Source organism: Neoarius graeffei, chromosome 3 (genome assembly GCF_027579695.1).
Source record: "Neoarius graeffei isolate fNeoGra1 chromosome 3, fNeoGra1.pri, whole genome shotgun sequence".
Classification (NCBI taxonomy): Eukaryota; Metazoa; Chordata; class Actinopteri; order Siluriformes; family Ariidae; genus Neoarius; species Neoarius graeffei.
Window position 1 is genome coordinate 12,872,303 of NC_083571.1, and position 14,495 is coordinate 12,886,797.

General features: G+C 40.3%; 1 protein-coding gene across 2 annotated transcripts in view; it reads right to left on the minus strand.

Moving 5' to 3' along the window:
- Window positions 1-14,495, minus strand: part of cep85l (centrosomal protein 85, like) — a 128,615-nt gene that overhangs the window by 10,432 nt on the left and 103,688 nt on the right. For both annotated transcript variants that reach the window (XM_060916417.1, XM_060916416.1), the window contains exons 8-11: window positions 5,854-6,008; window positions 5,323-5,440; window positions 5,000-5,050; window positions 1,532-1,639 (exon numbers count right to left, since the gene is read on the minus strand). In XM_060916417.1, the coding sequence (XP_060772400.1) occupies window positions 1,532-1,639; window positions 5,000-5,050; window positions 5,323-5,440; window positions 5,854-6,008 (432 nt within the window). The remainder of the gene's footprint in view (window positions 1-1,531; window positions 1,640-4,999; window positions 5,051-5,322; window positions 5,441-5,853; window positions 6,009-14,495) is intronic.

Here is a 14,495-nt window from a genome sequence, read left to right on the forward strand (position 1 = left end):
AGAAGTCCACAATCAGCTCTTTTGTCTTGCTGACATTTAGGAGGGGGTTATTGTCCTGGCATTAGACCTCCAGGTTTCTGACCTCCTCATTGTTGTTGTTGATCAGACAACACAACAGTGTCGTCAGCAAACTTGACAATGGTGGTAGAAGCTGATGAGGCTATGCAGTCAATGTGTACAGAGAGTACAGCGGGGGCTCAGAACACAGCCCTGGGGGGGGCTCCACTGCTGAGGAGGATGCGTTTCCTCACCCTTACTGCTTGTGGTCTATCTGAAAGGAACTGGCACACTAACGGGCCGAGTCCCAGATCCTTCAACTCCGTGAAGAGCTTTGAGGGAATTATAGTCCACAAACAGCATAATACATGAGTGTCAAGTGTTCTGGATGAGCGACTTCTTTTATGTTAGACATTTGTTGAAGAAATGACCAAATTTAATATTGTTAATATGAATTTGTGGTGTGAGGAAGCATCAGCAGTTTGGCAAACATTCCCTTAGATGACCTTTGGTGTGAAATATAGACGTACGATTTTAGCTCAGCTTTCCAGAGTCCAGTCAGGCTGTAACATATTTCACGTTCTCCATTTTGGAACGATTTCTTGAATATAGATTTGTATCTGTAACTATATCTATCTAATAATATCTGAAGATATATTGTGTGAGATTTATACTCCCTGGTCTATTGGAGTGTGCTATTTTGGGATGAAGTGTGACTGACGCTCGTGTGTGTGTGTACTCTGTGATACTGAAATAGACTGCTACTGTTTCAACACGTTTTTCTCATGAGCTGAAATGCTTTTAGACTCAGACAGTGCAGTCTTGAACTCGCACTGAAGTTCACACTGCTGCTCAGCTCGACTGAACAGAGAAAGATGGCTTCTGAGAGCCACGGTGAGCTGAAATGCCAATTAAAGACTAACCAGCACAGTCTATTAACTGTACTTTTAGGAAAGGCCTTCTCCCAGCATAATCTGGATAAATCAGTAGTTTTTTATGTGCTGCAACAATACTGATGTGTATAACGTCTCTGCACCTTTAAGGCCGAGGAGCAGCCTTGCTTTGTGTGTTCTCTCCCATCAGTGAGGGTCTTTAGGTAGGAATCACACTCAGGATCAAAACAACCAGTCAGAGAGCGTCTGGTTTCTATGAACCCAAGCATGATTTGATTGCTGTGAGAGAAAGTGATTCAACTCTGAACTGACTGGGTTGCCTTTCAAAAAAAAAAAAAAATTCTGCACTAGTAAACTGAGGCTCAGTTCTAGAGATCTGGACTGACAAAAAAAAATAAAAAGTAATGCTAGATATGATGCACACACATCTATTTATAGAATAATTTATTTAGCATGAGGTCTGCATTCTTCATGCTTGGGTGATTTTTTTTTTTTTTTGCCAATTACTATGCAAACTATCACCGTATTTATTTCTGACTAATGAATGTAGGTTTAACAAGTCAGATTTTTAGCTGTACACTCCCCTCAGCATCCCCCCCAATTATTTCAGTCTTGCAATTTAGGTCAGGACCCTGCTGTACCTGCTGTACGCTCTTGGACAACATCTCCAGGTCCTCCTCTCTCTCTGCCAGCTGCTTATGAAGCTCCTGTGTGATGGCGCTTTCTTTCTGCAGCCTCTTCTCAAGTCCCTGAGCGAGAGATAGAGATGACATTAATTTCACAGAACACACCCAAGCATCTCCTCTCCACCTATGCACTGCTTCCTCACACTGATCACTCGCAGTCTTCATGAGGTGCTCAGCTCTCACCAGCTATGTGACCATCCATGTTAATACGCAGCAACGGAAACTGCAGACATATTTCTATCAACTCCTGTTGTACTGAATAATCAAAATTCAGTGTGGCGTGTTGGGTTCAAAAATGCATATCAAATAAACCATTTGGTTTAGCAGTAAAGGCCAGTAGATCGCAGGTTACTGGGCACTATATCAGCAACCTAATAAGCTGATTAAAAAAAAACACACCTCGGATTGTGCCGTTATTGAGAAAATGATCAACTTTGGGGTTATCACAATAATTCTGCTGATATTTCATCTCTGTCCACATTGCACCACCTTGTTGTTTATTGATTATTTTTCACTTGCACTTTTCCAACAATGACCATTTACCGTATTTTCTGGACTATAGAGCGCACCTGTATATAAGCCGTATCCGCTCTATTTAAAAAAAAAAAAAAAAAAAGATATACAAGCCGCACCGGGCTATAAGCCGCAGATATCTATGTTGAAAAATTAGATATTTACTGCATGTACAGAACGATTTTGTACTGTAAATGTACATGTATGTACCTGAACAGATTCTTTCCGAACAGTGCCTTTTAACACGGCAGTAACTTTGCTGATTAAAACGGAACAGAACCAAGAGAAAATAACCGGTATTTATTTACCTTCATTTCTCCTGTGTTTGAAACCACAAGTCACTTTAATCATCTTCGCTGGATTTGAAAATAATTACCAGTTAGTAATTTGTCGTGCGTGTTCTATCTGCTAAAGATCTGCTAATTCTTCTTTGCATTGATTTTTCGTCTATCTTTTGATTCTACTTCCGGTTAGAGCGCCCCTAGCGGTGGAAGAAAAATCCACAGAATAGCCGCACCTTTGTATAAGCCGCATGGTTCAAAACCTAGGAAAAAAGTAGCGGCTTATAGTCCAGAAAATACGGTATGTATTAAAGATCAAGCCCTCATACTTTTTTTTTCTGAATACATTTAATGTGCAACACCCCCAAATTAACTTGGTGCATGTTTTCACTTCGATTACAGCAGTTCTCTCTCTCTCAAAAAGCTCCATCCACCCAGTGCTTAAGACGTTCCTAGTGGAAAAAGCATGGACACTGACTGGAGCCCTCGAATACAAATGTTAAATAAAACACTTGCGCAAAGGTAGAAAACCTCGCCGTTAAATAACACCTTCTGATCAAATCAGAATCAAGTTTATTGCCAGGTACGTTCTCACATACAAGGAATTTGCTTTGGTGATTGGTGCAACAGTGAACACCTTGTCCCTGACATGTTTTCTTGGTTTTTTTTTTTTTAATTCTATATTTTTCTTTCGTTTCTACAACATCCAGAAGTGTCTGTTCTTCAATGTTTAAACTCAGGACATTCCCTAGTTTTGTTTTTGGCCTTCTGCTCTTTCTATTTCATTTATTTGAAACCGTCATGGAGAAAGAAGGCGACACCAGACGCCGTTATTTATATAAAACACTCTTTATTACAGCGTCTCAACATACCAGTTGTTCCATCTTATCCGTATTGATGTACATTTTTTTAAAGAAATTGCGTGTGTAATAGGGCTGTGCGATATGAGAAAAAATGAATATCCCGATACATTTTCTCCATTTCACGATATACGATACATTTAAATCTCCTCTAAAGGACCCCATGAAATCTAACTTTTACTCTTTTCACTACAATCCCTGCAGATTAAATAACATTCTTGGTTAACTTTACAGGTGGTTTTCAACAACACATTTTAAATTTTCATGTTAGTGATTAATCACAATTTAATTGAAATCAGACTATTTTTATTCAACAAAGATGTGGCACAAACTGCAAAAACAATCTTGAAAATTGCAACAAAGGGGCAATACAATACAGAGCTGCTCAGAGCTCAAATCAGTAAAGTGCAAGCTCAACACTGAGAAAGACATTTAGCCTAAATAAGAAAAGTGCTCTTTCATTAAATTATTTTAAAAAATAGATCTCCAAGCTATTAACCTGACTACTGAGAACCACTGGAACATTCACAATAGAGAGGGAGATTGAGGGAGAGAAGAGAGAGATCTGCAAAACATCATTTTCCTCTTTGCACACTTTTGAACTGAATGTTTTCTGGCTCTGCCTCTCAGATGTGTAGAATTCCGGCTGCTGCCTTTCGTGATGACAGGTTTTTTTTGCACACTTTACAAACTGGCACTTGCTGTTCCACGTCGTCCTCGCGATATCCAAAAAAATGCCAGATGACCGACCCCTTACTAGTTCTTTTAGGAACCAATTCGTCCGCTTCCATTTTTAATTTGTCGCTGAAATTGACAGAGCTTACACGGTAGCCTATGCAACACCAGAGATTGCACGAACTGAGTCAGCGCTGTAAACCAGAACCAGGAAATCCTCCCGCCGGCAGTGTTGCCAGATACTGCTGACGTTTTCCAGCCCAAAATATGTTCAAAACCCGCCAAAACGCACTTAAATCCGCCCAATCTGGCAACACAACCGAAACTAGAAAATCTTCCCAGAAGTTCCTTTCAGCACCGAGCTTTCGCTCGGGATTGGTTGGCGAGTGCGTGACGTTGTTTTCTTTACCCTTAGGCAGCCTCTCACGTTACTGCCTGAGGGACAGGGAGGAAACCACTGGGAAATGTTTTAAACAAACACGAAACGAACGCAAGTCGGAAGATGATCATAAAATATTCGATAGTTACGATATAATAATTTTATGTATCGCGCACACAATTTTCGGCGATATATCGAGTATATTCGATATATCGCACAGCCCTAGTGTGTAAATTAAATTAGAACCAATTATGGAAAATTTAACATCTGTTTTCTTGGTGTTAAAATCTGAAATTCAAAGTTCGTGTCTTCCTTCCTTCTGGATAGCTATATTGATAGCTAGACACTTGAGTTAATGCTTCGATTTCATTGTGTGTGTAAATTTTCTCATTTATATATTTTTCTTGCTAGTTTCCCCCCCCCCCCCATGCTTGTTTGATTTTTTTGTGGGTGGGTGACTTTCGTGCATGCGAGTTTTATTGATTATGTATTCTCCTACAATTTGAAATTTATAACAATTATGCCAAGGCCCATGGCGGCTTGGCTCAATTAGTCTCAACTACTGCCAAGTGGCTTGTGCTTTTTTTCCATAGAAATCCTCTGTAATTATGCACTTTTTCTCAATTTCAGTATTTGCATCCAAACTCAATAACACAACCCTACACCCTGTACCTGTGCAACGAGCGAGACAAAAACAGGAGTTCGAGCTGCTTACCGTTAATTCCAGGGTGAGTCTGTCGATCTGCTGCTTCTGGCTGTTGATCAGCTGAAAACAGAGAACATTATCATCAGCCTGAGCGGTTATCTACAGACAAAGTGTAAAAGATGAGTGTGTGGGTTGTTCGGTGCACTTTGTGTGTGGGGGGGAATGATATTCAGCAGGTAGAGTGTACTCAGAAAGAATGAAAAACAGCTCAGCTGGGACTAAACAAAACCCTTGAAATAAAGTTTTTTTTTTTAGGGTTCGTTTTTAAAAACTACTTTCATTATGTTCCATTATATCTATATATATGTGTGTGTGTGAGAGAGATGTGGTACCGTGCTGTTGTGACCCTGCTGTTCCAGGAGACGCGCGTTCTCCCTCTCCAGCTGCTTCATGTCCAACATGGGCAACCGCACTCCGTCCTCCAGACACTTCTCCACCTTCTCCTGCAAACTATAGACAGATTAGAGAGAAGAGTGAGAGAGTGTGTTAATATTTGGCTCATATCATGCAACAACCAAAGTGATGGCGCACGGCTCCTCCGTGCTTCAGGAAGACGGGTTTGCGCTTTAATCTCTGCATCACAAACAGGAAATTGACTTAAAAATGAAATATAGACTTAATTTCTACCAGTTTCACTACTAATACTAATGCTGCACGACAGAGTCGACCTGGAAGTACTGTTCTACACAATATTCTCTGGTTAAGAGGTGTAACTCGGGAAGCTCATAAAAATGGGATTAACATGAGCAGAAATATATTTTGAGAGATTCAGAGTTATTTGTTAATTTAAAACAAAAATGTGATTGATGGAGGAGATACAGGAGTTTTTTTTTTTAATTTCACAATGAAAAGCTAACACACACCTCTGCACAGCAGCCACCAGCTCCTTCTCCCTTTTGGCCTGTCTCTCGATGAGCGCGTCTTTCTCCTGTAGACGAGCTCGGCTCTCCTCTAAGCTCCGCTCCAGCTGTGCCACGGTGTCCTGCAGCGTCTGCGCCTTCGCCTGTACGTCCTCCAACTGACGAAAGACATGCATCAGTAATTACACACACTCAAAGCTAAGGGCTTGTCAGTGAGTGTGAGTGTTCATGAGCATGAAATGGACGACTGAGTGCATCAGAAAGAAGTCAGGGATAATCAGCAGCGCAACAGAGCCTCTCGGTCACGCTGCCTCGTAGCTATGTTGGCTAGCTAGGTACATTATGGGACAACCGGGATCCCAACAGAATCTCACACTGAATCTACTCGATATCTGATCATGTAGGGCTGGAACACATGACCACCTTACTGAAATCATAAACACGATGTCTGTCTAAGCAGGTATTGTTAATAATTTTATAAAAATGACTCCATAACACCAGTGTTACCCTACTGTGTCAAATAACTAAACAGTCATGAAATTATATTCTATTATTTTTATTCCAAATGTTCATTTGTTATATGGAGCGTGTCACCACAAAACCGGTCCAGTGGAGCACAAGTTCATTCCGGCGTATAGTGATTTATTGCATCAAAAAATGACCCATATATTGTTTATCTAATTTTGCTGCGAATATATTCCTTAATATTCTATAATGTATCCAATACTAAAACATTACGCTGTAAAAATAACCTATAAATATGACTTTGTAGATCAAATAAATGTTATGAATGCTATGTGTTACAGCTGATTTTTTCCAAACTTAATTTTCCATTCAAATAATGAAATATTTTCGCTAATTTCTCTGGATTGGCTGCACCATATACCGCTTATCCATTACGGGTCGTGGGAAAGCTGGAGCCAATCCCAGCTGACATCAGGCGGGAGGCAGGGTTCACCCTGGACAGGCCGCCAACCCAATCCATCGCAGGGACCAACTGTCACAAATGATCCCTTTATTTCAATGATGATCTGTAGATTTAGAATATCCAATAAAACGTCTTTTCATTTTTTGATGACACGCTCCACATGCAGCATATCATCAAAGTGTTTTCAAGCACCATAGTATGACAATCTGGCCATATCGATCACACCTTAAATATCGAATTTGAGCTATTTACAGATTTGAGTGTAAACATAGAGGACATCGCGTGTGCTGATTGGTTGAGAAATTCGGACCATTTCTCTATAATCACCTCGAGCGACTCGGCAAAATGGCGGCCAATCACTTTATCACCGTAAGTGAGGAAGAATTACAAACGATGAAAGAAAACGCTGCTCCTAAAAGCACTAAAGATGCTACGAAGTTTGGTCTAAAACTATTCAAAGGTGGAATTGTGATTTATTTTATCGATTTCAGAGCCAAGTATTTTGTGACTCCGTGTAGATAAGTGATTTTATTACATTTGCATGCTGATTTTGAAGTTTGAATTTTTTTTTTTTTTAATAAAATCAGCTGTGTATTTATACTAAAACAATTATCCACCTCAGGCTCTGAATATTGGTGAATAACAACCTCAACTTCGTCTTGGTTATTATTCACTGATATTTACTGAGCCTTCAGCGAACACTTGCTAGATTTTAGCAACATGGTTCAATTTGAATCATGATGTGTGCAACCATAAAACCTGAATTAAATATTCAATTAAAAAAAAAAAAAAGGCACGGTGGTGTAGTGGTTAGCGCTGTCGCCTCACAGCAAGAAGGTCCGGGTTCGAGCCCCGTGGCCGGCGAGGGCCTTTCTGTGTGGAGTTTGCATGTTCTCCCCGTGTCCGCGTGGGTTTCCTCCGGGTGCTCCGGTTTCCCCCACAGTCCAAAGACATGCAGGTTAGGTTAACTGGTGACTCTAAATTGACCGTAGGTGTGAATGAGTGTGAATGGTTGTCTATATTACCCCTTTTCCACCAAATCAGTTCCAGGGCTGATTCACAACTCGTTCAACTTGTGAACCAACTGAGAACCAGTTTGCTTTTCCATAGCTCGGGGTGCTAAGGGGAGCCGCGTCATTACGTCTGTTACGTCGCCGCCGCGTTTGCATAAACCTTGGCGCAAACATCGAAGCAACAACACGGAGAAGAAGAAGAAGCAGCAACAACAACAATAATGGATGACTGCTGCTTTACTGCATCCATGATATCTCGTCGCTTATTTAAAAATGGCGCCCTCTCGCGGTCTTGCTATTGTTGTTGGTCTTAACAACTCCGCCCCCCCGCTGACGTAAGCAGTTCTTTCCTCTGGCCCAGCAAGGAGTTGGTGCTACCCTGGAACCGGTTTTTCTGGCCCAGAGCCAGTTCTTTGTCAGTGGAAACAGAAAACCTGGTTCCAAATTAAGCACTGGCCCCGAACCAGCCCTGGAACTGACTTGGTGGAAAAAGGTTATGTGTCAGCCCTGTGATGACCTGGCGACTTGTCCAGGGTGTACCCCGCCTTTCGCCAGTAGTCAGCTGGGATAGGCTCCAGCTTGCCTGCGACCAGGATAAAGCGGCTAGAGATAATGAGATGAGATTGCTAAAATGACTCCGTTAATCCAAGTTTGAATCACAATTAAGAAATTTACAACCATAAAATCTATATCATCATATTAGAATTATATTTAATAAACAAACAAGACAAAGTGCATGACATAACGTCGTCTTGTCTTTTTTTTTTTTTAAAGCATCATATCTTTCATCAGTTGTTCTCTGCCCAATACCGGTTCCAAAGTAAATGCTATAATGCCACAAAGACCAAACGTTTTCTCCTGTTTTTCAATCATTTATATACCTGGTGCCTGACATCAAGCATCTGAGTTTCCTAAATCCTTTGTAACCATAATAAAAATATCTCACTACTTCTGTAGAAATCTTTAACCTGCCTGCAGCTTACATTCGAGCACAGAAAATCACATCACTGTTTTGTTACTGCCCCCTGCTGGCTCAGTTTCATAGTCTACAGTAACAACACGTCATCGTAAACATCCTGTTAAGCCACTTAGTGCAGCTTAATCAGCTGCTGTAAGGTCCGAGAGCGCCGATTTCTCTACAGGTGATATCAGCCTGTCACGGAGTGTCTGTCTTCTACAGGAATATTAATTCCTCTCAGCTTGCACATGTTACAGGAGGCAGTGATGTGGATTTAATCAAGTGTGAACAGCTTGTTTATAAACAATAAAATGTCACATTAAAGGCTCTGTTAGCACAGCCGCGGGGGACACGCGCTCCGGATCCAGCACCGTTAATACACAAATGTGTTCATTATGCTTTAATCAACTCAACTCGCTGCTGGAACTGGTTTAAAGATTAAGAGTTAAAGGTTTGGGTAAATAACACGTATGAAGATCAGCCTGAAGCTTAGAGCGGAGTATGTACATGCGCAGCACACGTTTCTGTAATTTGGTGTGTTTTTTCAGTGTGGATTTGTATCTGAATAACACACCGACCTTTCACTTCAGAAGACCCTAAATCACTGCATGAAGAGAGACAAAGGTACTGTAGAAACCACAACCCATCATTATCAGACTTGCTATATACCATGTCTGAAATCCAATGAACTTTTTAGAAAATTGGTTCTTTGGATACAAAGTTAAAGGAAAAAAACAAAAACAAAACTCTGGCTCCAAGAAGTATCCAAATATTGTACACATTTAAATAATGTGCCTAATTTTATTTTTGTAAATAAATCTACATTTTAAAACAGATATCTTGTGAAAAATACTTTTATCATTCAATTTTTTTTTTTTATGCCGTTTTGACTGGCTGAGCGAACTGCAAATACAGTGCTGAGCGTAAATGAGTGCACCCCCTTTGAAAAGTAACATTTTAAACAATATCTCAATGAACACAAACAATTTCCAAAATGTTGACAAGTTTAATATAACATCTGTTTAACTTATAACGTGAAAGTAAGGTTAATAATATAACTTAGATTACACATTTTTCAGTTTTACTCAAATTAGGGTGGTGCGAAAATGAGTACACCCCACAACAAAAACTACTACATCTAGTACTTTGTATGGCCTCCATGATTTTTAATGACAGCACCAAGTCTTCTAGGCATGGAATGAACAAGTTGGCGACATCAATCTTTTTCCATTCTTCAACAATGACCTCTTTTAGTGACTGGATGCTGGATGGAGAGCGATGCTCAACTTGTCTCTTCAGAATTCCCCATAGGTGTTCGATTGGGTTCAGATCAGGAGACATACTTGGCCACTGAATCACTTTCACCCTGTTGTTCTTCAGGAATCCAACAGTGGCCTTAGATGTGTGTTTAGTCATGTTGGAAAAGTGCACGACGACCAAGGGCACGGAGTGATGGTAGCATCTTCTCTTTCACTATAGAGCAAAACATCTGTGAATTCATGACGCCATCAATGAAATGCAGCTCCCCGACACCAGCAGCACTCTTGCAGCCCCACATAAGGACACTGCCACCACCATGTTTCACTGTAGGCACCATGCATTTTTCTTTGTATTCCTCAGCTTTGAAGCCATCAGTTCCAAAAACATTTATCTTGGTCTCATCACTCCAGAGTATAGATAGTTTTCACTGACGTCACGGCATTCCAGGGAACGCCCTCCAGCCGCCATCTTGTGGGGCAAACAAAACGGACCATCGCTATTACCGGCTACGTTATCTCGGATGAATTTATAAAGTTATATAGTCAGTTTTCTAAAATAAAGATCACTGTCGGCAAAATCAAGCAAACGGAAGTATATGGATACATTGGACGACATCTCACGACAACGGTATGCAGCCAAACTGGCCTTGATTGGGGGAATTGACCCCTACGAAGTGGACAAAGATGCATTTTCAAGTGACTATGCAGGGCTGCCATCCATATCGTACCCTGATATTGTGAACTATTTCGTGAATAGTAAAAGCGCCTACACACTTGACGACCTCAAAGCATACAAGTCGCTGGAGTCATACAACTATTTTGTCTGTGGCTGGGTCCGTGAAGTCCACCATATAAAAACAAGTGACAGTCGTGTCCTAATTACAGCCAAGGTATGTAAACATTGGAATTTTAGAGCTCTCAACACTGCATATAAATATATATGTGTATAATATCGAGTTGATTTAAGACAAATTTTACATCCATTAGTGGTATTACAGTTAGGCATCCTCCAGAGATTGTTTACACGATGTTTTGGTTTCCAAAAACAAACTTAAACACAATTGATTGTTTATTTAAACAACTTACCACTTATAAAATGATCGGAGCAGACTTTGCTGTGTTTGGAAGGCTGATAATCCTTGCGGTTGATTCTCGCAAGCCATAGATTTCTCCTTTGTATGCTGAGTTTCTTTGTTTGCTCACCTTCGTGCTCCCGTACAGTGGGAATTCCATAAAAGCTCTGCTTGACGTCATCTGACCTATTACGACAGCCGTGAATACAACAGGTGTGCACCATTGCTAGCTTTAAATAGTAGCAATGTAACTATAAATGTAAATAATATATAAATAAATGTAACTTGCACGTTACAATGTGTGCTCAGTGACCCGTACGGTAAGCTTGCCCCGCAAGATGGCCGCCACCAGGGAATCCCCGACTCTGTGACATCATGTGAAAACTATCTATAGAGTCCCAGTAGTCTTCATCTTTGTCAGCATGGGCCCAGGCAAACTCTCGGCGGGCTTTTTTGTGCCTGGGCTTTAGGAGAGGCTTCTTTTGTGGACGGCATCCATGCATGCCATTCCTCTGCAGTGTACGCCATATTGCGTCACGGGAAATAGTCACCCCAGTTTGGCTTTCTACTTCTTGAGATAACTGCAGTGAACTTGCATGCTGATTTTCTTCAACCCTTCTCATCAGAAGACGCTCCTGTCGAGGTGTTAACTTCCGAGGACGACCTGGACGTCTCTGAGAGATGGTTGCAGTTCCATCTTTCTTAAATTTTTGTACCACTTTTGCTACAGTGTTCTGACTGATCAGTAAAGCTTTGCTGATCTTCTTGTAGCCTTCACCTCTGTGGTGGAAAGAAATTATTTTCTTTCTCAGGTCTTGTGTCATTTTTCTTCCATGTGGTGCCGTTGCTGACAGCATGAAATGGGGAGGGGTTTTCTTTAAGTAACGCCCTTTTATAGTCAACTGTCTGCTGGACACCTGTGTAATGACTAATTAGACTCACCTGTGATTGTATTCTTGTTAAATTAGACATTTGTAGTCGACAATTTAGCTCTGCTCCAGAGACTTTCAGTGGGGTGTACTCATTTTTGCACCACCCTAATTTGAGTAAAACTGAAAAATGTGTAATCTAAGTTTATATTATTAACCTTACAAGTTAAACAGATGTTATATTAAACTTTATCTTGTCAACATTTTGGAAATTGTTTGTGTTCATGGAGATATTGTTTAAAATGTTACTTTTCAAAGGGGGTGCACTCATTTACGCTCAGCACTGTATCTACCTACAAATAATGGTCTGCTCGTACAGAGTTACTTCACACTTTTATCAAGATGGCTCACTTCACTAAATTGACAGAGTTGGCTTCTTTAACAGAAAGTAAAACCACGTCAAAAAAATTGAACAATAAAACAATTATTGAACTTGGTTTTCACAAAACATCGTGATATGTTAGTGTATCTACCTTCGGCATTGGCAAATCATTGCTTGCTCACCACTAATCATGATATTTTGTTCAACGTTTTCCAATAATTGCTTATTATTTTTATTTATTTTTACTATTTCAGTAACCACTTTGTCCTGATCAGGGTTGCATTACATTACATTACACTGCAGGCAGTGAGCAGACGCTCTTATCCAGACTGATGTACAACATACCCAGAGTAGCCTGGGGGTTAGGTACCTTGCTCAAGGGCACTTCAGCCATTCCTGCTGGTCCAGGGAATCAAACCAGTGACTTTTTGGTCCCAACGCCGATTCTCTAACCATTAGGTCATGGATTGTTACTCTATATGAATCCATTGCAATGTCATAATGTAATGCAATGTGATGTAATATGAGGTTTTAGACTACGTTCAGACTGCACCCTGAAACGACCCATATCCGATTTTTTTGCCCATATGCGACCTGTATCCGATTTGTTATTGACAATCTGAACGACACAGATCCGATTTTTTCACATGCGACCCAGGCCGCTTGGATATGTGGTCCTAAATCCGATGCATATCCGTTATTTTCACATGCGACTGCAGTCTGACCGGACAGATCGCATTCATGCGACCTACACGTCATCAACAAGAGACAAACGTCACTATTCTGCGTTGGCTAATCCCGCCTCTTTGCCACCAAAAACAACAACATTTGTACAGTTTTCAGAATTTAAATAGACTTTTATAGAATTGATCAAGCTAATGGTGGATTTGGTAGGGACCTGGATGTTGATCTGTTAGCCTGATTAAATAAAACAGTTTCTATAACTGATTTATAACTTAAACCATCCTGTATTACAAGATTATAAGATTGTTCTGGAAATTTCCAGTAATTTGACACCTTCGGTCTCATTAGTCTGCTGCCCACATTAATCAGATCATTGTGCGAGTTCCACCGCCGCCACAAAAACCACATCGCCAGGTCTCGCCTCATCTCCATAGCAAACTGCACTGGTGTTTCTGCACCTTGAGCCAGCGCTGAGAGAAGTTGCAGAATTCAGCTGGCTATAAACAATCTAAATAAATATTTATAAAAATGTAGAAAAAGTTTATTAATATGACGAAATAAATATGTGCAAATGATTAAGCCTGAATTAAGAGTTTGGTAATACAGCGGCCGTATCCCAAATGACTGCCTACTGAAGCTCGAGTGCACTATATAGAGTTTAAAAATCCATTACTTCCTAGTAACATGTAGTGCACTTATATAGAAATTAGAGAGACATTTAGGAGTCAACCCTCGTTACCAGGCTACACGTTTTCATTTCAGTTCAGAAACAAAAACACACACGAGACCTCACACTTTAACACTAACCAGATAATTAAACAAACAAACAAACAAAAAATTCATTAAACTTGAAGAGTGCGCTTTTTTTTTGTTTACGTATTACGTAGATGTGCTTATTACGTGTCAATCTGCGCATGCGGGACACTTTTGGGTCGTTTTCCGTTCATATTGGAGATCGCATACAAGTCTCATATAATTGGTAATGTGAACGGCCTAACAAAAAAATCGGATTTCACAACAAATCGGATATGGGTCGTTTCAGGTTGCAGTCTGAACGTAGTGTTATTCTATCCACATTCACTGGATACGAGCAACCGCGCGCTCTGATTGGCTACTCTACTACTAGGTTATCAGCTCATATACCGTGAGTAGAGAAAAACAAAATGGCGGAGCGTGTTGCTGAACCAACCGAGGACGAAATACCCCGCCCCCAAAAAAGCAACAAAATATGGAGAGTATTTGATGCTAAAAGTATCTGTTTTTATTTTTCAAGAATTATTATTATAGCATTTTTCACAACATTGCTCCTGTCATTTCGCCGGTTTGTTTACATTCTTCATCTTTAAGCATTAAAATTTATTGAAGTTTTTTTTTTTTTAAACTGGTTCAAAATCTCAAAGAAGTTTGAAAATTACAGAACTGAAACGTCCAGGGAAGAATTAAATAAATGTCTAAAGCTATTCTATACCTCGGCATGAC